Source organism: Perna viridis, chromosome 15 (genome assembly GCF_037379345.1).
Source record: "Perna viridis isolate PV_CMFRI_1.1 ecotype Kerala chromosome 15, ASM3737934v1, whole genome shotgun sequence".
Lineage (NCBI taxonomy): Eukaryota > Metazoa > Mollusca > Bivalvia > Mytilida > Mytilidae > Perna > Perna viridis.
The window spans coordinates 25,371,646-25,394,746 of NC_142459.1; the positions used below are offsets into that span (position 1 = coordinate 25,371,646).

The 23,101-nt window shown below is 33.2% G+C and overlaps 1 protein-coding gene across 8 annotated transcripts in view; it reads right to left on the reverse strand.

Moving 5' to 3' along the window:
• Positions 1 to 1,209: 1,209 nt before the first annotated feature.
• The window catches only part of LOC148597599 (uncharacterized), a 39,621-nt gene continuing 17,729 nt past the window's right edge, over positions 1,210 to 23,101 (reverse strand). For 3 of the 8 annotated variants that reach the window (XM_088563229.1, XM_088563228.1, XM_088563231.1), the window contains exons 2-9: positions 18,605 to 18,775; positions 13,583 to 13,699; positions 12,985 to 13,308; positions 8,763 to 9,083; positions 6,261 to 6,303; positions 5,276 to 5,406; positions 2,050 to 2,106; positions 1,210 to 1,502 (exon numbers count right to left, since the gene is read on the reverse strand). In XM_088563229.1, the coding sequence (XP_088419355.1) occupies positions 1,438 to 1,502; positions 2,050 to 2,106; positions 5,276 to 5,406; positions 6,261 to 6,303; positions 8,763 to 9,083; positions 12,985 to 13,308; positions 13,583 to 13,640 (999 nt within the window). In that variant the 5' untranslated portion in view covers positions 13,641 to 13,699; positions 18,605 to 18,775 and the 3' untranslated portion in view covers positions 1,210 to 1,437. Of the gene's footprint in view, positions 1,503 to 1,939; positions 5,407 to 6,260; positions 6,304 to 8,762; positions 9,084 to 12,984; positions 13,309 to 13,582; positions 13,700 to 15,387; positions 15,460 to 18,604; positions 18,776 to 23,101 lie in introns of all 8 variants that reach the window. The other 5 variants (XM_088563230.1, XR_015918986.1, XR_015918988.1 and 2 more) reach the window with 5 other exon arrangements.

Consider the following 23,101-nt stretch of genomic DNA (forward strand, 5'->3'; position numbering starts at 1 on the left):
ACATACAAATAATAAGTGCAGGACAACAGAATTTAAATTGTCCGCTAATATTATTGAAATTGGACTTAGTAAGAAAGGAGTACCTTAATGGGGCATAGTTAGTATCTTATAGAGACACACTTACATTTGTATTGCTACTTACTCTAAAGAGTGGGATTTATGGGGTCATTGACCCCTGTTCTTTTATTATTCAAACTGTATGTGCTTATTTCACAGATTTGCATGAAAACATAGACATTGCAGAGTATGATAATGCTACACAAGTAAGTGAAATATTTTCATGGAGTACAGGAATTGAAAGTAAATGTTAAACAATGCATTTAAAATCTTTTTCTGGTAGTATTATCATTTTTGTCCAAGTAATATTATCATTTTCCACATACGTGTACATGCAATAAGGTTAACATTCGAGATGCACAGTCCCCATGCATTTCCACACTAGATTTATGATAACTTCATACCTAGCTAAACATTAGCCACTGTATGTAACAAAATCATGTAAACATGCAAGTAGTCTGTCAGCATCCAGATAAAATTAGATCATCATGGCCTGTAATTCACAGTTCAGTGACTTGGTTGAGATTTACTCAAACTTAGCCATTTCTAAGCAACACACATACTAAAGTAATGTAAACGTGTCCCATGCAGGTGAATCAAAGGTTTTCTGTCAACATCCAAGTAAAATTATTTTTAAAATGTACTTAAAATGTTTTGAAAGAAATAGCATTAAAATAGATGAAAACGTCCAAAAGGGACATTAACTCCAGCATGACTTAATTCAATAGAACAAACATAGATAGATCTCATCATGCTGAACACATTTATTTATACAAGAACTCTGCTAAGTCATATGGTTTTGGAGATAAATGCGAAACCCTTCTGCCTGAACCCTATGTTCGATTTTGAGTATCAGTATCAGTGGGCATGCTTTCTGTCGGATGCAAAATCTCCACATCAGTTTTATGCAGACGCAAGAAACATTCATACCCCATTTTGGTTCTAATTGTCTGGTATTTTCATAGCAGAAGAGCTTTGATTACGGGATTGTTTAAGAGAACGACGACGATGACGGACGCCAAGTGATGACAATATATCACCTTGCCAGGTGACCTTTTATGATCCTTAACGGTAATGACAAAATTCCCGACACTCTAAACAAGTATAAATCGGATAGGAAGATATTAAATGTCACAAAAAGCCAATGGTGGTTGAACTGGAAAATTAAAATTAACAACTATGTATCTGTTTTGGTATATCCAGTTTAAAGTGAAATTGTTAATTAAAACAGATTTTGTGGCTAGTCAAACCTCCAGCTACGATCATGACAATAATAATTACAGTGTTACTTTGTCTTCAGCACACAAGCCATTATAATTTCTTTGCATATCTTTGAATAATTTTAAATAGAGATGTTGAATCATGTCTTTATAATATACTTTATATACCTGACTGTGACATGAAGCTTTCGTTTATTTCTGTAAGATCTATTTCTGTGTCATTTTCTGAAATATCGTATTCTTTGTTAGCTTTCTTAGTCCAATGATTTTAAAAAACAGACTCCACGCAAACATGAAAAAAAATGTCTTTATTGTTACTGATATCATAAAATTCGTTCTTATTTAAAACAAAATTACCGAACTTGAATTAATAGATCCGATATGAAGATTTCAAATGGCATAACAAAGTTAAAATGAAATAATTTTAAATAGGGGCGTTGAATCATGACTTTATAATATATTTTATATAACTGACTGTGACAGTAAGCTTTCTTTTACTTTTGTGAGATCTATTGCTGGGTAATTTTCTGAAATATCATATTCTTTGTTACCTTTCTTAGTTCAAAGTGTTAAAAAAACAGACTCCACGCAAACATGAAAAAAATGTCTTTATTGTTACTGATATCATAAAATTCGTTCTTATTTAAAACAAAATTACCGACCTTATATTAATAGATCCGATATGAAGATTTCAAATGGCATAACAAAGCTAAAATGAAATGATTTTAAATAGAGATGTTGAATCATGATTTTATAATATATTTATATATACCTGACTGTGACAGTAAGCTTTCTTTTACTTCTGTGAGATCTATTGCTGAGTTATTTTCTGAAATATCATATTCGTTGTTAGCTTTCTTAGTTCAATGATTTTAAAAAAACAGACTCCACGCAAACATGAAAGAAATGTTCTTTATTTTTACTGTTATCTTAAAATTCGTTTTATTTAAAACAAAATTACCGACCTTATATTAATAGATCCGATATGAAGATTTCAAATGGCATAACAAAGCTAAAATGAAATGATTTTAAATAGAGATGTTGAATCATGACTTTATAATATATTTTATATACCTGAGTGTGACAGTAAGCTTTTTTTTTCTGTGAGATCTATTGATGGGTTATTTTATGAAATAGCATATTCTTTGTTAGCTTTCTTAGTCCAATAATTTAAAAATACAGACTCCACGCAAACATGAAAAAAATGTCTTTATTGTTCTGATATAATAAAATTCGTTCTTATTTAAAACAAAATTACCGAACTTGAATTAAAACATCGACATTTCAAATGGTTCAACAAAGTTAAAATGAAAATCAATACATGTAACCAAATATTTTTCATTTTCAGACTTGAGACTATTGACTAAACTTTACGACAAACCTGATGACTTTTCATTCAGAATTGTCAACTTTCCTTTCATCTGTGGCAACATTCCTTCGGCTCCTGCGTATGGAGTGTTCATATCACAACTCATACGTTATGCCTCAGCTTGCCGAAACTACGCAGACTCTTTTTTACCGAGCTAGAACTCTAACAATAGGATTATGGAACAGGGTGATAATGCTACAAAATTGAAGTCATCAGTACGGAAGTTTTATGGTCGTCATCATGAACTCGTGGATCGTTATGGTGTATCTATCAGCACTATGAAAACTGATTTATTCAACGGGTCATAGTTTTCCTTTCCTTGTTTGTCTACCCAGGACTTGACTTTTTATGAGGAACTCGGTGGGTGTTTCTAGAAAAGCAGAGGACGCTTACCCTACCGGTGCACCTGGTCTATGCTCCCAGGTTTTAGTGGAGTTCGAGTTGCTCATTTACTTTTGTTACTTTGTATGTATGATTTTAGTTACTTTATGATCTTTGTTGTGTATGTCTGTTTTCCATATCTGGTCTTTGTCCCTGGATTACATTCTTTTGATTACCACTATAACCTTGATTCCCTTGATTACTCTGCTCTAGCATGTCAAATCGAGTGCGAGATAGAAATAGGACAACCTGATACATGTGTATTGGTGCACCAATAAGGACAATTATAAATTTGGACATTGAAATCGTCTTTCTTTTTCAATAATATATTACTGAGGTGACCACTTGTAATAAACCCGAGAGTTATGACTTAAATTGAGAAAAAGAAACCTTTTTGTAGTCTTTTGATTCCTAGCATGTAGGATATATAAACGGGATCCATTGCTGGTTAAAACACCGTCAATATATCTGCATGTAAATTTAAAATACCTACTCTCACGACTTTTTAGTCTTTTGTAAGACTGAAAAATTGTAGTTAATAAGAATTGCTCAATTAATCTGCAAGGAGAGAGCGCTATTTGTGTAGAGTGCATAGGCATAGTTGAATCATAAAAATTCTTTTCTATGCATTCAAATTATTACTGATACCAGCTAACGGTAAAGAGCTCATGCTCTTGCCCTTTCAAAAGCCTCAAATACATTTCAAATACAGATTATTAAGGACGGAATTCTCACAGCAGTTTTAAAACAAATTTACGATATAAACAAGGAGACCATTAATATTTTTTATCAGTCAGACAGGATGTTTCATCATGCAGAACTCTCGAATACACATATCTCGATTTAGTGCAGCCAAATTGACCGATAAATTCAAAGTGAGACAACAGAGTAAGGTAGCTTTATTTTTGTTCTGTAATTTGGAAAGAGTTTGTATTGTCCTTAATATTGATTGATTGATAGTTGGGGTTTAACGCCCGAGGAACATAATGTCAGCTATATTCAGGCGATAAACATGAAATGGGTGAAAATGAATTTGAAAATGAATAATATGATGGACAAAAGGATAATAAGGTCGACAATTTCGATTTCCACTGAAATAGGGAGAATTGGATAGGGTCAGACAACGTATCCTCCTGTGGCGGAGCCCAATGGTACGCACTCCGATAGAGTATCACAGTGGGTTTTGTAACGTGCGAAGAATGTGGTATCTTTCCCAACAGGTTGCACCACTATGGTTTGCGGTTAGGTTTTCCGTATAATGGCCTGACGACCTAAGCATGTAACATACCAGGGATACCCCATTCCACCACCTGGGGCACGCAACCCAGTTGCTCTGTGGACAGAGCGCCCTGGCCGCCGGCTAGGGTTCTGAGCACTATTTAGTCGTCTTTTACGACAAGCTCAGTGCTGTTGCTGGTCTATTCTTTTGAAACCCGGATCCGCACAGGGTCATTGTCCTTAATAAAAACTTGAATTCAGATACTTTTTTGTTTCCAATTTGGTTTAAGTTATGTAACAACTTGGCCCGTATCCAAGGTCAACTTCGATTGATTTTTTAGTATAAATCGAATTCGTCTTCTTACTGGTTATATCTGCCTGGTATAAATAGATAAACAACTTCGAGTAAGGGACATTTACTTTTTTTCATAACTGAATTTGGAAACTGTAATTCAAAACTGCATTTAATTTGATATACACAGCTTCTTACGAACTTAGTTATTATAAGAAATTGTTCCCGTTTGGTTAATCTAATGTTTTATCTTTCATACTGACAGTTGTTGAACAAAAAAACTTACATTTTATGATCTTTCAGACAATGGGTGACACATGACACATTTAGTTTTAAAACAATGTTCATCCATTTCGTTATTATGATTAATACCACAAATGTCATCTTACACAGAGCTGAATGTTTATTTTTTATTAAATACAACAGTGAAAGTTGGAAATGGGAGATAACTTTTTTTTTGCAAAATTTATTCAGAAACTTTAAAACTACAATCTGAGCATTCGATAGTCGACTAAAAAAATTTTGACATACAAACCTTTTGTAAGAAATAACCATTGGAACCAAACTTTCAGTGAGGAAAAAATGTGCCACCCATTTTATAGGATTTGTCTGATTTTTGCATCGACACCTCTTATTTGTTCGTTTCTCCAAATAAGATATGCAATGAAGGTAGCATAACTATCAAATATGAATAACCTTGAAATTAAGTGGAAACGTACGATATCAGCACATTCTTACCTTTTTCTAATTTACGCAATCGTTTAAAGCAACACAAGTGCTGGGAAAACATATGATGATGGCGTCTTCTTATTACAACGATGATCAGTGAGATAAAAAAAAGGGCCAAAATCCCAATAATTATCCCAATTCTGAAAATAATAAATTGCCATCAAGTGTTTCTTTTTATTATTTAATGACATTACTTTGTTTTAATATACAGAATACATATGGTCAAGATGATTTTGGTACCTCAAAATCGTTTGAAAGACACAAAGTAAAATGATCTTGATTGAAATAACAAATAAAAATAATAAAGAATTAATATCGTCTAAATAACCCTTTATAATAAGTATAAAATCAGTATTTCCAGCGAATTTAGCATCGCCTGTAGATTATTTCATAACAGACACGACATACAGTCCCTGTACCAGACATCATAAGAAGACGTAGAGAGAAACAGTTTCAAATGAGAGTATATTCATCAACTCAGAACACCAAAAATATGTCAAAAAATAAAAAAGCACATAGAAACATTAACAATTCATTGCGTAATTACATAGGGCCAAATCGATAATCACCTTGGTCGTTTGTAATATTCGAAACGTGCACTCAATATAGGTAAATAATTTAATGGTGACGACCGCTTAAATTTCAGAATAACGACTTTTATCTATTTTTAACATAGCCTTGAACCATTTTTTTCTGAATTCGTCAGGCACTATCCGGTTATAGTCACCATTTCTGGTAACACGCCTAAGCAAAACAACATCCAAAGGCTGAAACAGCTTTTTTGTTTGCAAAATATATTGGACAAAGGCAATTCAATTAAAGCTTCATAAAGTTAAGATTGAAAGTTTTCTCTATACTAAATTCTATAAGAGGTTTATAAGAAAACTTCACTCCAGGTGGAAGAGAGAAAAAGAGTTTTATTTGCCCAGGTATCTGATAGATAGATAGATCAGATAGAATTAAATGTTTGAAAAATATTAAACACTTTACTCACATTTCATCACTTGTTAGTCCCTCCTTTAAGAAAGTCGCATAATCTGAAAATAGTAATCAATGGAACCAAGGTTATAGCGGTAATCAAAAGAATGTAATCCAGGGACAAAGACCATCCATGGAAAACAGACATACACAACAAAAAACACAAAGTAAATAAAATCATACATACAAAGTAACAAAAGCAAATGAGCAACTCCGACTCCACTAAAAACTGGGAGCATGGACCAGGTGCACCGGTAGGGTAAGCGTCCTCTGCTTTCAAGAAACACAAAAAGTCAAGTCCTGGGTAGACAAACGAGGAAAAGAAAACATTGACCCGTTGAATAAATCAGTTTTCAAGGTGCAGATGGATATACCATAACGATCCAAGAGTTCATGATGACGACCATAAAACTTCTGTAGTGATGATTCCAATCTAGTAGCAGCATAACCCTGTTCCAGAAGCCTATTTGTTAGAATTCTAGCGCGATACAAAAAGTCTGCGTAGTTTCGTCAAGCTCTGACATAACGTATGAGTTCGGATATGAATACTCCATATGCAGGTGCTGAAGGGTTGTTGCCACAGATGAAAGGAAGTTGACAATGCTGAATGAAAAGTCGTCACGTTTGTCGTCAAGTTTGGGCAATAGGTTCCCTTTACCATCGATTTTTAAGTATAGGTCAATATATGAGGCTGTCTTCACAGTGTTTATAGTATCCTTTATCTTGAGTTCTTTGGGGTAGATGCGATGTATCAAATCCAAAAATTAGGATTATTTAAAGATAATACGTCTTCTATATACCGGAAACTGAGATTAAATGATCTAGCTAAACGTTATTCTTTATTTTGGATCAGATCAGCTATAAAGTCAGCCTCATAAGAGTGAAGGAATAGGTCAGCAAGTAAAGGAGCACAATTTGCCCCCATTTTAATGCCGACCATTTGTTGTTAAACACGTCAACCACACTGAACAAATATGTTGTCGATTAAATACTCCAGCATTTTGTAAACATCTTCCTCTGTATATTTGGAAGATGATTTGGAATTATTTCTTAAAAAGTATGAGGAATCTCTACCAACAAATATATAATTGAATCTTGGTGTACCATCTTTTTTGGAAAAACAATGACGTATAACGTTTTTAAGTCCAGATTTTAAATGAGTATGGGGAATATAAGTATATAGTGTTGAAAAATAGGTTTTAATGCTATTATATTCAGATAATAGTCTTGAACTGTTTGTCTCCAAAGATCTTTCGAATTTTTCAGGATCCGCATTGAATTAATACCACTACAGAATAACAAGTGTTGTGGTAGGACTGCAGACCCTCTTTGACTGTTGTGAGTATAGAAGTTTAAAAGCTTCGAAAGAGGTTTGGTGGTACATTTTGCAGATCCAGCCATAAAACATTGTTTGTGTGGATTCTTGTGGAGTTTAGGAAGCCAGTAGATAGACGGGAAATCACAATTATCGTCCTTGGTAGACCAAAAAGAGATGGCACAGATTTATGGTTTTCCACACTCTCTTCTTTGGAGAGTGTGGTATCAGTATAGGTTTTATCACTGCTATTATTTTCTACGTCTACCTCTGATAATAAACATTTGATGTAAAACGTTTTGCAGGCAAGAAAGAATGTTGTTTAGACTTCATCTGCTGGTACGACAACATATTTGTCATGTGTAGTAGACAATGTTTTTGCTACATCGGGGTTTTGAAAACTGATGTAGCCTTGGCACTCATTGACCTACTTAAACAATTCATTGGTTTCAAAATTAAAGAGCGCACGGACTTGAACCACTCTGAGAGAGAATCAATGTCTTCTTGTTCTCATTTTATCCATTTTCTTGCATAGTCCTCCATGGCATCCATAAGAACTTTAAAGTTATAATTCCAATTTATAGAGCGTGGTTCACTGTACTTGGGACCTTAAGAAAGGATATTACGCAAAGATTCGTTTTCGATGATGGTTAAGTCTCCCGTGACGACATGACCAGAAGGACCATATTTGAATGGAGAGTTTTTGCAAGAACAATCAGGCGGTTTAGCCTTGAAATCCTGAACCTCGAGGTTCTGCAACAGCCCTTTATAATTGAAAAATTGTGATGCAATGGGTGAAGTATAGGAATATGAAATACTTGGTATGGATTTGTCTTTGAAATATGGGGGAATTTTGGTGGTAACGTTTTTGTGATGGATGATGTTAGCCAAATTAATTGCATGTTGACAAACGGTTGTGGAAAAATGAACGTTTTTCTCCATCTTGACTTTTCTCCCAAACTGTTTTAAAGAGTCTGTGGAAACCAATATCCAAAATAATGGCAACAAGTCTGTATAATGAAGAGGTAAGGCCAGAAACAGAAGTATCAAGACTTGTTTTGTAAAGGGAGTGTAGTAGAGTGAGGGGTATAGAAAAAGTTTGGTTCTAACGTGATGAAGTCCAAGACGTTTTTGTATGAAAGGCAGGAGATCATCTATGGAGTCAGCTTTAAAATCTTTGTAGGTTACATAGTATAAACTAACCTTTTAAACTATTGCGCTTTGTAAGCTCTAGTGAGATACTGTTGTTAAATGGTAAATGACATTTATAGCTGAAATCCATGTCTTTGCTGGAAAAATTTCGTATTTCCAATGTGAATCCATTGTAAACTAATTTGACAAAATATTTGTCGATCGATTCTTGATTGTTCACATCAATATATTCAAACAATGACTCATTATCTTGTTTACTCCAGGCATATTTCCAAGGACAGCTGTTGAGATTACATGATTTTGTTTCACATAACAGTTTCAACGTATTTCCGTATGATTTAATCTTTTGTAGGAGGACAACATTCAGATTTCCTACAATTAAAATCATCTGTAATATATCAAAATTCTAACCTTTTTTTATTACTTTTCATTAATTTATAACAATAGTACTAGGATAGGTATTCTTAGCATGTCAAGGAGACAATCCAACTGGGATGAAAATGTCAGTCCAAAGCCATCCATTGGCCACAGCTCTTTCGTTGCTTGGTCCTCGTTGAGCATACAAGGTCATTTTATATAACCTGGCTTGGTACCTTGACGTCATGGACGTCGATGTTTTCGGTTTCATAACGGGTTATACTCAATAACCTGGTGTGTGTCAGTAAAGACTTCATTGTAAGTGTAAACTGCCGCAAACCAGGTTATGTTGTATAACCTGATAAAACTAACATTCCTGAAATATATTTATAAACAATTACTGAAATTACTTAACGTCTAAGAAAATATATACATGGTACTTTAAATTTCGCGATTTCAGTCATTTCCATTCCTACATGCTTATATGTGAGATATATTTACAAGACGACTACCTAAGGAGGCGCGAGAATATCAATTCCAAATTACAGATTTTGTATGGAGTAGAAACTTAACTAAACGATTAAAGAGTCACCGATAACGATAACTGGCTATCCGCCAAGAAAGAATATGTTACTTTTCACACAAATCTTACCTAACAAATTTATGGAAATTCTTATTTTCACTATCATACACGATAAAAAAAGACAAATTAATTACAGATCTCTATCAAACTCTAAAATTTGAATGGATAATAGGTTAGATTGGACAAATAGTGAAAACATGTATACGTCATCGTGCTTGTAAAAAAAGATTAACAACAAAACGTGTCCTGTTTTAATTAAAATCTCTAAGTTTTGCTGAATGATACAGTTGATTACAATGTTTTCTGCATGTTGCTACTACCTCTCATTATCTTGATTGAGTTATTTAATATAACTCACTGTTAATGTTTGGGGGAATATCTTGAAAATTTAGTCCTGTTTAGGTGAAACTTGTGTAAATAAGGATTGGTTTCAAAAATGATTTGCATTTAGCTTGTTATCAGTATTATCTTGTAGAAGTTGTTGATGAACATATTTTAGTTAAGAATTCTTTTTGGATCAATGGTAAACAATCTTTTTTTGGTAGAAAAATCATAGATTTGGAGAATTAAGTCAAGTTGACCTGATAACTTTAGTATTGGATAGACTTTGTTAAAAATAGTTTGCATGTAGCTTCTTATCATTATTATTTTGAAACCTTCTTGATGTAAATAGTTGTTTAAAAAATTACATAATTTAAGTCTTAGAATGTTCTTAAATTCCAAGATAACGCTAATAAATCTCTTTGAAATTGATAACGTCACAAACAGTTAAGTATTTTATCGTTCTTAAGTAATTTTTCGTGTCTTGTGGTGATTAGGTCGAACCTAAAGTAAATATAAGTGCTGGTGTAGGTGGATATGTCACACATCGATGAACTAGGCATTTCCTTAATTGTATTCCTTTGGTCAAAGAGTAATCAAAGGAACCAAGGTTATACCGGTAATCAAACGAATGTAATCCAGGGACAAGGACCAGGCATGGAAAACAGAAATACGCAACAAAGAACATAAAGTAACTAAAATCATACATACAAAGTAAAAAAAGTAAATGAGCAACTCGGACTCCACTAAAAACTGGGAGCATGGACCAAGTGCACCGGTAGGGTAAGCGTCCTCTGCTTTTCTAGAAACACCCGCCGAGTTCCTCATAAAAAGTCAAGTCCGGGGTAGACAAACGAGGAAAGGCAAACTATGACCCGTTGAATAAATCAGTTTTCATGGTGCTGATGGATACATCATAACGATCCACAAGTTCATGATGACTTCAATCTTGTAGCAACATAACCCTGTTCCAGAAGCCTATTTGCCAGAGTTCCAGCGCAATAAAAAAGTCGTAGTTTCGACAAGCTATGGCATAACGTATGAGTTGTGATATGAACACTCCATACGCAGGAGCTGAAGGGATGTTGCCACAGATGAAAGGAAAGTTGACAATTCTACATGAAAAGTCATCACGTTTGTCGTAAAGTTTGGTCAATAGTTTTCCTTTACCATCGATTTCTAAGTGTAGGTCATGATATGAGGCTGACTTCACAGTGTCTGTAGTATCCTTTATCTCAAGTTCTTTTGGGTAGATGCGATTTATCAAAGCCCCGAAATCAGGAAACTGAGATTGAAGGATCTAGCCAAACAGTATTCTTTCTTTCTGATCAAATCAGCTATAAAGTCAGCCTCAAAATAGTGAAGAAATAGGTCAGCAAGTAAAGGAGCACAATTTGTTCCAATTGGAATGTCGACCGTTTGTTGAAAAACACGTCCACCACACTGGACAAATATGTTGTCGATTAAAAATTCCAGCATTTTGTAAACATCTTCCAAGCTCATAATTACATAATACATTTACAAGCAAAATCTGTATTGAGTGATTTTGTGTGATTCTTATATAACAAAACTTAACATAAAATGTGTATTGTGTGGTTTTATCTGCGGATTTTATGATAAAATTACATGTATAACCTATGAGGAATAAGTTATATCTACACGTGAAATATGCGTGGAGATATTTTATATAAAGATTACTTAATAATACAATTGACTGTAGAATGCAGATCAAGTATTTGTACGTAAGTACTTCATTATAAAATTTAAAGAGTGTATATAAGGATTAATGAATAGGATGGTATGTAGAATATGTGTGAAGTGATTGTTTATCGGTAATTTGTAACATTTTCTTTGATGTACACAGATCGGTTACATTTATCAAAGAGTACTGGTCCTGATACAAAAAATAACAGATCAGTTTTTAACCATGCATGCGTGAATAATCGGAACAAAATAGTGGAGTTTAATGACATTGAATCATCCCAACATAAAAAAGTTAATTGTAAGTTTTCTTTTTCCAGGTCTCAATTTTAATTTTTGTATATTTTATTTTATATTAAAAAAAAACGAAATTATATGCTACATATGAATTACTTACCTATAGACAGAATATTAGACGACTTGGTTTTTGATACTGGCATTCTCAAGGGAATCTCAGGTTCGCCCCAACAGGCTAGACCTGAAAAACCCGTGATAAACCTGCTATCAAAACCCAAATTGCCTAATATTCTGTATAAAGTGAAAAGTTAGCTATAGAAACTACTAGGAAAATATGAGTGGAAGGTTTGATTTGGAATAGATATAAAAAGCAGTGCTTCCTTATTTTAGATTAGGACTTCTTCGTTAAATTATGATAGAGTGATCTAAACAAATAATAAACAATATTAAGGCCTATTATATTGAAAATGCATGTAGAGAATCATTTCTAGTGCATGAACCTGTACAGTGTTCCGTTTTGCCTAAGATAAACAACACCAATGCCTCCACGACTTGACATGAATTACACTTTGAATTACTAAGACAGTATGTTTTGTCGGGTTTGTTAAAAGAGATATTTATCAAAATATCATACATATAAATGAATGGAAAACATGTTTCAGCTTCTTTTCCTTCGAAACATCTAGACATTGAGCATAAACGAGTTTGAGTAGCCGGTTTAGGATGCGCAAAAATGTATGCAAATAACCATTATTTTTATAACAGAGGTTATATAATTGTCGCATAAAATGTAAGTCATGAAGAATAATTTTAGTTAATTTTCTCGCCTTGCCGTTGATGATTTCTAATATTGTAAATGTTTAGACATAAATATGTCACCGAATGTGCATGGTACATGTCTGATTTATTTTAAGTGAATCGTATTTTAGTAACTTATTATTCTTGGTTCATTTTTACACGTTTTGTGTTGGCACATAGTTTTGGACATCATTTTTACCAAATTGTCTTACATAAAATACTATAAAGTTAAAACCTACAGAGTGACATCAGCATTTCTTAAAAACATTTTCTAACCTGTAAAAACATCCTTTTCAGATAACACTTTAGATTCGCTTCTGTTTGATTTCGTTGTACACTCATAAGTGACGTTTAAGTCTCTCTTTGAAACATTTCGGATTTCTAGAGTGAAACCTCCTTCTACAAATTCACCGCCATATTTGTAATGACTAGGTCTACTTTTATTTTTTACAGCAACAAAGATAAGTCTAGAATATGGTCTATCTTCGTATTTGTCCCAGTATCCAACATTAGACTGGATGTCATCTCCAATTTCACAGATCAATGTAACGGTTTGTCCATAATCAGTGGCTTTTTTCAAAACGTCCCAGTAAAAATGTCCTAGAATTTGAGATATCATACAAACACAAATTAAAATCCGAATACATTTCTAAAATAACTAAAGTTTATAATTTCATCGTTTACTTTTGGACTATATCTTTTTAGAGTAAAGTTAATTCAGACGACCATTTATACAGAACATAATCGATTGTGTCTGCATATCTTGAATATTAAGTTGGAACTTCATTATAATATTGCAGAACTTAAAAACAAAACAGTGTATCCGAGTATATAAAAAGTACATGTTTGATAACAAATAATCTTGATATAATACCCTTGACAATGGTCCAGCTTTGAAGTAAAATAAACAAGGTTAAAATCCCATTCATCATGCAGTGTTACAAATAAAGACATCCACCAAGTCACACCTCGCCCTAGTGATCAACAGTTTCTGCAATAAAAACAAACGATTTAATGAAACAAAATTAATTTCATAGACGAATTATTGGTACCATACTTTGAACATTTGATTGCATTTTTTTCTAAAGTAATTAATATAAGCAAATACCCTTAAATTCAATGTACTAAAATTGTATACATTGCGTACTAAATATGGCATAAATTTCAGACACAAATCTTTAAAATATTGTGTATTGAAAATTTTGCTAAATTGGACAATGCAAACAGTATTGTTTTTTGTTTCACTGAAAATTAAGTAAGGAAGACCTGATTCCAAACAATAGCTGAACTATTATAATACCAGATATCACAAACTTATAATATTCAATAAAAATAGAAATTATTGAGTTATTAGAGTTACATACAAAGTTTTAAACCTTATTCAAGTCATTTATTTACTGTCTTAAGTGTTAATGTCATGCATTTGAAGTTAATAAAAAAACCTAGCATTGGGTCTATATACAATTGTTTTATTGTGAAGTCAGGTAAAACAGCATTGATGTCTTCAATAGTTTAAAAGTTTTTTTTTTGTTTATTGTTTATATTTTTATGTTCTTTTTGTGTGTGCCTGTTTTCCCTGTCTTCTTGTCCCTTTTTTGCGTTGTTTTGATTTTGGCTAGAATATTAATTACAGTGAAAACTCTCCTTCTATATTTATGTTTTAGTCCTTTAAAAAAAGATCTGCAGAATGCATGTACGAATAATAACAAATACGTTCTAAATAATACGATAACAGTATAACAGTGTATTTGAGAATGTATAACATTATCATAGATCAAACATTGGAAAAAAATATTTATAAATTACCAACCCGCCATCTTTTAATATCAAAATTTTATTCCGAATATTGTAGTCTTAAATTTCACGACCAAAGCATTAATTTATATTTTACAGAGGCGTCAAACAAAGTAATATTTGAAAACCTAACAAAACAATCTGCGAATTTTAACTGATTGTATGTTCTAAATAATTATGGTATTCTTTTTTGTTTGTCGTATTAAACGTCCTTAGAAAATTAATCTATAAAATAATAAAGTTATAAATAGCAATCCCCCTGTGTGTACCTAGATGTGAAAAGAATAAGCCCACTGCAGCACTTATCTTGCTGTAATCATAGGCGACTAAATTGAGCTCAGAAAATTGGCCGGAAAAGAGGGCTCTGCCCACAGAACAACTGGGTTGTGTGCCCTAGGTGATGGAATGGGATGCCCTGGCATAATACATCACGTCATAATATGAATAAAATGATCTCAGACCAAAGTGATGCACCGTGTTGTGAAAAATATCACGTTTCTCACACGTAAGAACCCTATTGTGGTATTCAACAGTTGAAGGAGCCTCAGCTTTGCTTCAGGAGGCTAACTTACCCTACCCCATCCACTCTACCAATTTCCAATGACCCCATTATCCTTGTGTCTCATTCCATTTATGTTTGGTGATTTCTCTTATTTAAACCGTGTTAACGATCTGTAGTCTGATTGAATGACATTAATTTTTACGATGTTGATGATTTGACACTATTTTACTAGAACCTCGTAGAACACTAAACGATTTTACTTCTAGTATCTAAGGAATTAAATGAGTAAACCACATAATAGCGAAACTACTTTATATTTTGTGAATGAATTGAAATTCTTTGTTATAGTCATGCATTTAAACACTTGAATATTTAAAACTCACCATTACGCCATGTTTAAATTCCCAATCGTTAATCTGTATGTGTATGCGAGTGTCTCCGACTATCTTAAATATCTAAAAAAATGTGTAGCTGTGACCTGAATATAAGCGTCGTTTACAACATCAAATAATTGTAGAAAACAACATTTGTGTTATAAATATCATTTTTTAATTAATAAACAATATCACGTTTTGCCGATTAAAAGGACACTTATTATTGTTTAAATGTAGTTTATAATTGAGTTTCAATAATAAATATGTTAAATAGATTGTCAATTTGAGGACTGCATTATCAAGAAAAAATATACCCGGGGGAATTTATTACAACGTGTTTTGTGAAAAAAAATGTGTGCTACATGTCTATTTTCACTACTATTCAAAATCCTCTTAAAATTGGTACACCCTGGCATTAGGAAGTGGATAAGAAAAACACAATTCATTTCCTGAATGAAAGTGAAAGTATGATAGATATCAAATTATATATACTGTGGGCAATCAACATTCTAAAGAAGAGGACAATGTACTGTTCATGATATGATAATGTTTTGGGATTTTTACGCGGAAACGTCACAAATGTCGTTTGTAAAGCAATTTGAAAGACAAATTCAAATTAGTAAAAAGAAAAAAAAATGTACTCAATATCAGTTAAAGCCCAATTTAGATTGAGTCATTATTTTCATTAAGCGTTTCTATTATTGATGCAGAGTTGCCCTACTTTTTATTAGTTATTCGTTATCGCAGTTTATAAAACCAAATATCAGTTTTGACGATTGATATGCCTAATTAAAAATAATTTTTCCTAACGAGAAATATTATTGTTATTCCGCCACTTGTTTTGCTAAGTGCCGATTGATGAAAAAAAAATGATAGTTGTTTTTTTTTATTATTATTATTATTATTATTTATTTCTGTGTTGACAAAAAATATTATCGCAAATGACAACAGTAAGGGTTTAAACATATGATTTAAGATATTATTTAAAGTATTAAAATTGTCTTATTGTATGATTTTAGACACTTTATGTTCTTTGTTGTGTATGCCTGTTTTCCATGTCTGGTCGTTGTCCCTGCATTACATTCTTTTGATTACCGCTATAACTTTGGTTCCCTTGATTACTCTTACAGTTCATCTGCTCGTTTCAGGCACAATAACACAACTGATAATTTTTTAAAATTGATAAAATTTAACTGGTAATCCTGGTTTTACAGGAAATCACTGTTAGATCGGTACTTGCATGTACTTGCCATTTGGTTTTATTTTGCATTAAAAGTGTTGGACGTCAAGGAGTTATTAATTCAAACAGAAAGAAAATATATACAAAATAAAAACGAAAAAAATTAACGTTTCAAACAACATCAATACGTAAGCCATGCGAACAGAAAGGTAATGCATTAACGACTAAAGAACCAAACAAACAAACAAACAACAAAAACAAACAAAAACAAAACGTTACAACCAATTAAAATGAAGTCGCATCAAAGCATTTTTAATTTAGTCAGGCTGAATTGATGGGATGATATCGAACTAAACGAAACCTTATATTCAGCAAAATTTTACCGGCAAAAGGAAGATGATGCGAGACTAAGCCAAATAATTCAATATTTGGGATGTAAACGAATGCTTACTTTTATAAACGATATTTTGCAGTCCAAAATTAATTTATTTATCGTCAGCTCTTACAAACAACTTCAGATTTCATATTTCTGTTATCATTAAAAAGTCTTTGATCCAAAGACATATTTTACTTATTTGCAAGATGGTGATGTGATCGGCATAAATGAGTGTTCATGTTTTCTGACGTGTGTATGTGTATTTTAACTTTCATTTTTGTCCATTGAATGAACTGTTTAAATCTGAAAATGTTCCCTTAAACTGGCTTTCTGTTAAATAACAATAAAAATGATATCATATGTAATTTTTAAATCAAAAGCATCTTCTCGTTCAAAATTCAATATATGCAGTCAAGATACTTTAGATAACAATAAAAAGCGTTTTGTTTTAAAGTTATTGATGAATGTGCAAATCAACCGTGCATAAACGGAGCAACATGTATCGACAAATGCCGTGGTTACAAGCGCCAGTGTCAAGAGAGTGAAGCTGCAAACAATTGTGAGATAGGTATCTAATAAGGATTCCTTTTACACTTTAAGAATCACTAACACTAAGATTTAACGACAGCTATTTTATTTCATTCATGATCAAAAGAAATCGAAAAAACGTAAATATATAACGAGTGCGCACGAATTACATCTTCAAATAAACTTGGTTTGTTTGTTTTGTTTGTTTGTTTGTTGGGGTTTAACGTCCGAGCAGCAATATTTCAGCTATATTCAGACGACGAACATGAAATTGATGATAAAATGAACATGAAATGATGATGAAATAAAAAAAAGGGATGAGACACAAGGACAATGGGGTCAACAAATTTGGATTGCCACTGCAAATATGGAGAGGTGGATAGAGTCGGGCAATTTAGCCTCCTGTGGCGGAGCCCTATGGTTCCTACTCCGGGAGAATACCACAGTAGGGTTCTTTAACGTGCGAGGAACGTGGCATCTTTCCCAACACGGTGCATCACTATGGTTTGCGGTCAGGTTTTCCGTATTATAGCCTGACAAACCCAGCATATAACACGCCAGGGGTACCCCATTCCACCACCTGGGGCACACATCCCAGTTGCTCTGTGGGCAGAGCGCCCTAGCCGGCTAGGGTTCTGAGCACTATTTAGTCGCCTTTTACGATAAGCTTAGCGCTGCTACAGGCATCAAATAAACTTGGCACGAGATATTTCATTATAAAATACTTCATATAAAAATCACAAATTATGATTTGATAAGCATTATGTGATATTTTGCTCTATTCCTTTCTACCTCCGTCCCCTATAAATGGTTGGTAGTTATTACACCGATATATCACCCTCATCACGATATATCTTACTCTCGACCGGAATGGCCTTTCCTTGGTCTGTATGTGCATTATTTTCATTTTCATTTGATAAGATGACTTTAATTATTAGAAAAATGAATAGTGGAAGTGTTGTAAATCAATTTGGCATTTTGCAATAGTCATCGTTCTGGGTGGATGCAACATAATAAATATGTTTACAGGCAGATTACAATTTCGTCATTTACGAAATCCTTTCTAAAACGGCGAAAATGACGAGCGCTAGCTAAATCACTGTTATATTACATTCCAAAAGAAAAAAAGTTTCTATAATTACCTGTTGTCTTGGCAACTTTAGCTTGAATTTCATCAAATTCATCTGTTGATGGTCTCTTTGTACCAGATGTGCCTGCCATACTACTGATATTTTTGGTGTTATCAAACCTCAATTATTTCCCTATAAACTCCATGTACAAGAAACATCAGTGACTTAATTTTACAGCTACATCTAAAAATATAAAAAAGTTATTAATTGTATATTTCATCCATGTACTTGACATGTGTACATACATGAACATCTAATTACTCTTTATACATCTCACAAGTATCAAAGGATATCAAATAAATACATAAAAAACTAGACATTGCCCCTTAACAGAATTATTAACCCTTGAGCCTGTTGAAGTCTGTACATTTAGAGACCAAATTTGGACAGAATTTTTATGGGGATAAACTAAGCACTTTTTGACACACAATTTTTATGGGGATCAACTAAGCACTTTTAACACACAATCTTTATGGGGATAGACTAACCACTTTTGACACACAGTTTTTTATGGGGATAGACTAACCACTTTTGACACACAATTTTTTATGGAGATAGACTAAGCACGTTTGACACACTATTTTGCTGCCATTTCTATAACACCAAACTCCAAACAGAAATTAAAACTATTTTGTGGTTGTTGTTGACAACACAATACCAGAATATGACTGCAAATTTACTTTAAACATAAATTCCTTATATCTAGTTTCATAACAATTCTGCAAGGTGGCCTACAGCAAAACAGGAGTCATTTTCAGAATAAAGGGGGCCAATACAGCAATATGGTAAGGGGTTATTTTTAGATACCTCAGGTTTGCATACACTTTATAGTTTCTTTTTAGGTGAGAGGTAACAGAGGTACACTCCAAATGAATAAAAAGAAATACTATTATATGTTGTGTTTTTTATTATGGAATTGTGTTGAATAAAATTGTAATTCAATTTGATGTTGCAGCTCCACTTAAAATCTCTCTGTTCTTACTGAGAATGTATCCAAACTGGCCCAGGCACACGGACAATTAACAGTTTCCTTTTCACTTGAAAATCTCTAGGTTCGCCCACAGGGGCTAGCTCCCACTATCAAATATGTAGCTCAATTGTATATAACCTACACAAGGGTGATCCCACATTTGGGAGTGCCTTGCTTTAACTCAATTTTTTTTCAAATGAAATCAAATATATCACTATTTACTGCACGTCAATCAGATGACGAATGATGAATCTAATGAATAAACACAGGCATCACAATCAAATACTTCTAATTAAATAAACACAATGATTTGAACATTGAAGCTCAATATTTCTTTAAACACTTGGACCGAAAGTGAAACTACTATGCTATGTCCATTTGTTTTCATTCAGTTTGCTCATCTGAAATTTACTTGTTCCTGTCAATAAAATCAGGGGAAATGATTGTGTCCCCTGCACACCCCCTGCTTCTAAATGACAAATACGTGTCCAGACACACAACCAAAAAAATCCAGAAATTCAGAGACTGACCTACCAAATATTGTGTGACCGCTGTGCCCACATGCCGCCATGCATAAAACATTCCCGCCAATGGCACAAGGGTGCGGTCTGGAATGAACACTGCAAGATATTGGCAGAAAATTGCAAAAAACATCATTTTTCTTAACTTAAAAAACATAACAGTTTGGGAGATATATGGGAAAAACTTCTGTCTGACTGTATGATCTATTTTTAGTAATGAGAGTCGTGTTCTTCGACAAATAAAAAATCCCCATATCAGTTCTATGTAGAAAACCCTATTAGGAGCATTCATACTTGTACCAAGTTATGTTCTAATTGGTCTAGCATCATCACAGAAAGAGTTTTGAAAAATTGGAAATGATGAAAAGGGATGACGATGGCAGACAATGTCAACGGATATCAAGTGATGGCAATAGTACCAGGTGAGGCAACAGGACCTAGTGATATTGTTACCCTTCTACTGCAGCCAAATATCAGCTGTTTCCCCTAGATACTTTTAACAAAATGTTGAAAAATATTTTTCCCACTGAGAGAGAATTCTCAGCTGTCAGGCACAATTATTTTTTGAAAGCAAGGTAAAGAAGCCAGTGAAATGTTCCTCACGACACAATTTATTGGCTCAGTACTTTGTTCACTTTTGGAGAATGTTACGGCAAGTCATAACCTTATGAAGGTTAGGAGTACGCATTAAAATATAATTTGTCAGTTCACTATTGGTTTTCAGTTCCAGATCGGCATATGACATGTTTCTGTTCTCCATACCGTATTTTTCATTTGACACTGTTGAAAGGACAACAAAAATGTTCCCCAAAATAACGGGTTGGGGCAGCTTTAAAACCACTGAGTTGGGAGTGTGGCCACTTTGACCTCTTATAAACAGTGATATCTGAAATCCGCATGAAAACTGGAGGCAGCGATTTTCATATGATATGATATTGAATCTAATAACCAAAAAAATTCAAAATTGAACCAAAAATAAACAAGATATATTGTCTGGACATCAGGAAAATGCATATTCCAATACCTCCTTTTTGGCCCCTTATTTCTGAAATGTCCAAGGGTTTAGCCCATAAAAAATTCCAAGTCTGACCATTGTGGTATAGATTATTGTGAAACAATTTCGTATACTTCTATGCTTTTGGGACTAGGACTTGGATGCATTTGAGCCCTTACCACTGCATCAGTCGTTGAGAGAATACACTGTATCATGGACTGTCATACAATATTTTGACCACTGAAATATACTGATCTACAGGTTGCAATAATAAACCCTGCAATATATTGACCTCTAGATCACATTGAATTGAACATGGTAGCTAAAGTTTTTTTTTCAGAAAAGGATCTGTAGAGCAATTAGGGGCCAAAAAGGGGGTTAAAACAAGCTTTTCATAGGATTCAAAGTCTATAAAACTCTAATAAAAACATGGACTCATTCAGAGTTGCAAAAAAACAAGGTGACAGAACAATTATACATGCATACACTACAGCTAACGACTATTCCACTCGCCCACAGTGGACAGACGTCCACGTGCCCCTCGTGACAGTATATGTCCACACCCACGGCCTCCGGTGGATGCGTGATAACCTGTTGATTGGATTTAATCCATGATCGGGAATTTTATTACAGAGTTCAAACGGATGACAAATAAAAGAAGAATGTGTCAATTATTACCTTGACCGTGAGAATCAATTTTCTTTCAGGTATAATTGGCCTAAAGCCAAAATTGTGAGGCAAACAAGTGTTTATTTAGGAATTAGGATAATTAGGTTTTCATACGAAATAAAAGTTTTGATATATTTTTTTGAAAGAAATTCATAAGGCCTTAATTTAATCATTTCCAGTTGCTACATGTATCATGTAATAATATTGTACATCTGACCAGAATGTTACAAATAGTAATATTACGATTTTCAAGACAATTGTGTATTTGTGATTTCCTTATTTCAGTGACTACCTATTTAACGCAGTTGTATTTCCTAATGAAAGAACGAGTTTGCAACTTTAACTTACGGTCTACAATTAATCAATTTCAGTATCATGTCATTTCAAGAAAATTTGAAAGTGAGAGGATAATATATGATCCAGAAATATTGAACAGCATAGTTTATGAGTTTTCAAATGGCAACGGATTTAACCACATATTATCCAAGCTTACGTTAGCCGAATATAGTGATGGGTGAAAACGCGCAGTTAGTTCTTTAAGATTTAGCGCACAAAAGACAGTTTGTAATATCACAAATTAAACCAGCAAGAGGAACATTTCACCAGTAATTCACTGACAACCTACAGGGAGCCAGTGTGAAAATCTGGTTTCCCTTATAATGAAACGGTACATCTCATATTAAAAAAAGCCAAATGTTAAAACTCTATTACATTGTACAACATTAGAACAAATAATTAGTCCTCAGTCCCATGTACATGTACAGGCAGTTTGTGCATGCATCACGTCAGTACCTTAGCTTTCAATTACTGTTATATGAGCTGCTTGAGTTCCCTACGGCAAGCCAAAATGAACAAAAAGCGCGAATTTTTTTTTAATATTAAAAAAAGGATCTTCTAATATTAAAAAAAAATTATAACATTAAGAATACATTTTAATATTAAAGAATAAATTTTAATATTATTAATTCATTTTTTTAATATTAGAAATTCAATTTTTAATATGAAAAAGTAAAAGAATGATTTTTTTAATATAAGAAAATGATTTTTTAATATTAAATAATCAATTTTGGTATAAATAGTATTTTATTAGAAAATATGAACATGACAGATACAAATGAAATACAATATAGGGATTGGAGAACAAGTGTTCAATACTTTGATAAATTCCTCCCCTATAAAAAGACATTTTCAGAGATGATAATTAGCATATATCAATTAGATATCAGGAAATGGTGATGATGATAATTATGACCAACAGGGTTCGACGTTAACTTTTATATTCAGTTGTCCAGTCGGGCAAGTGACATATGTGATTCACTTGCCCGAAATATTGAAATACTTGCCCGGAACTTTGT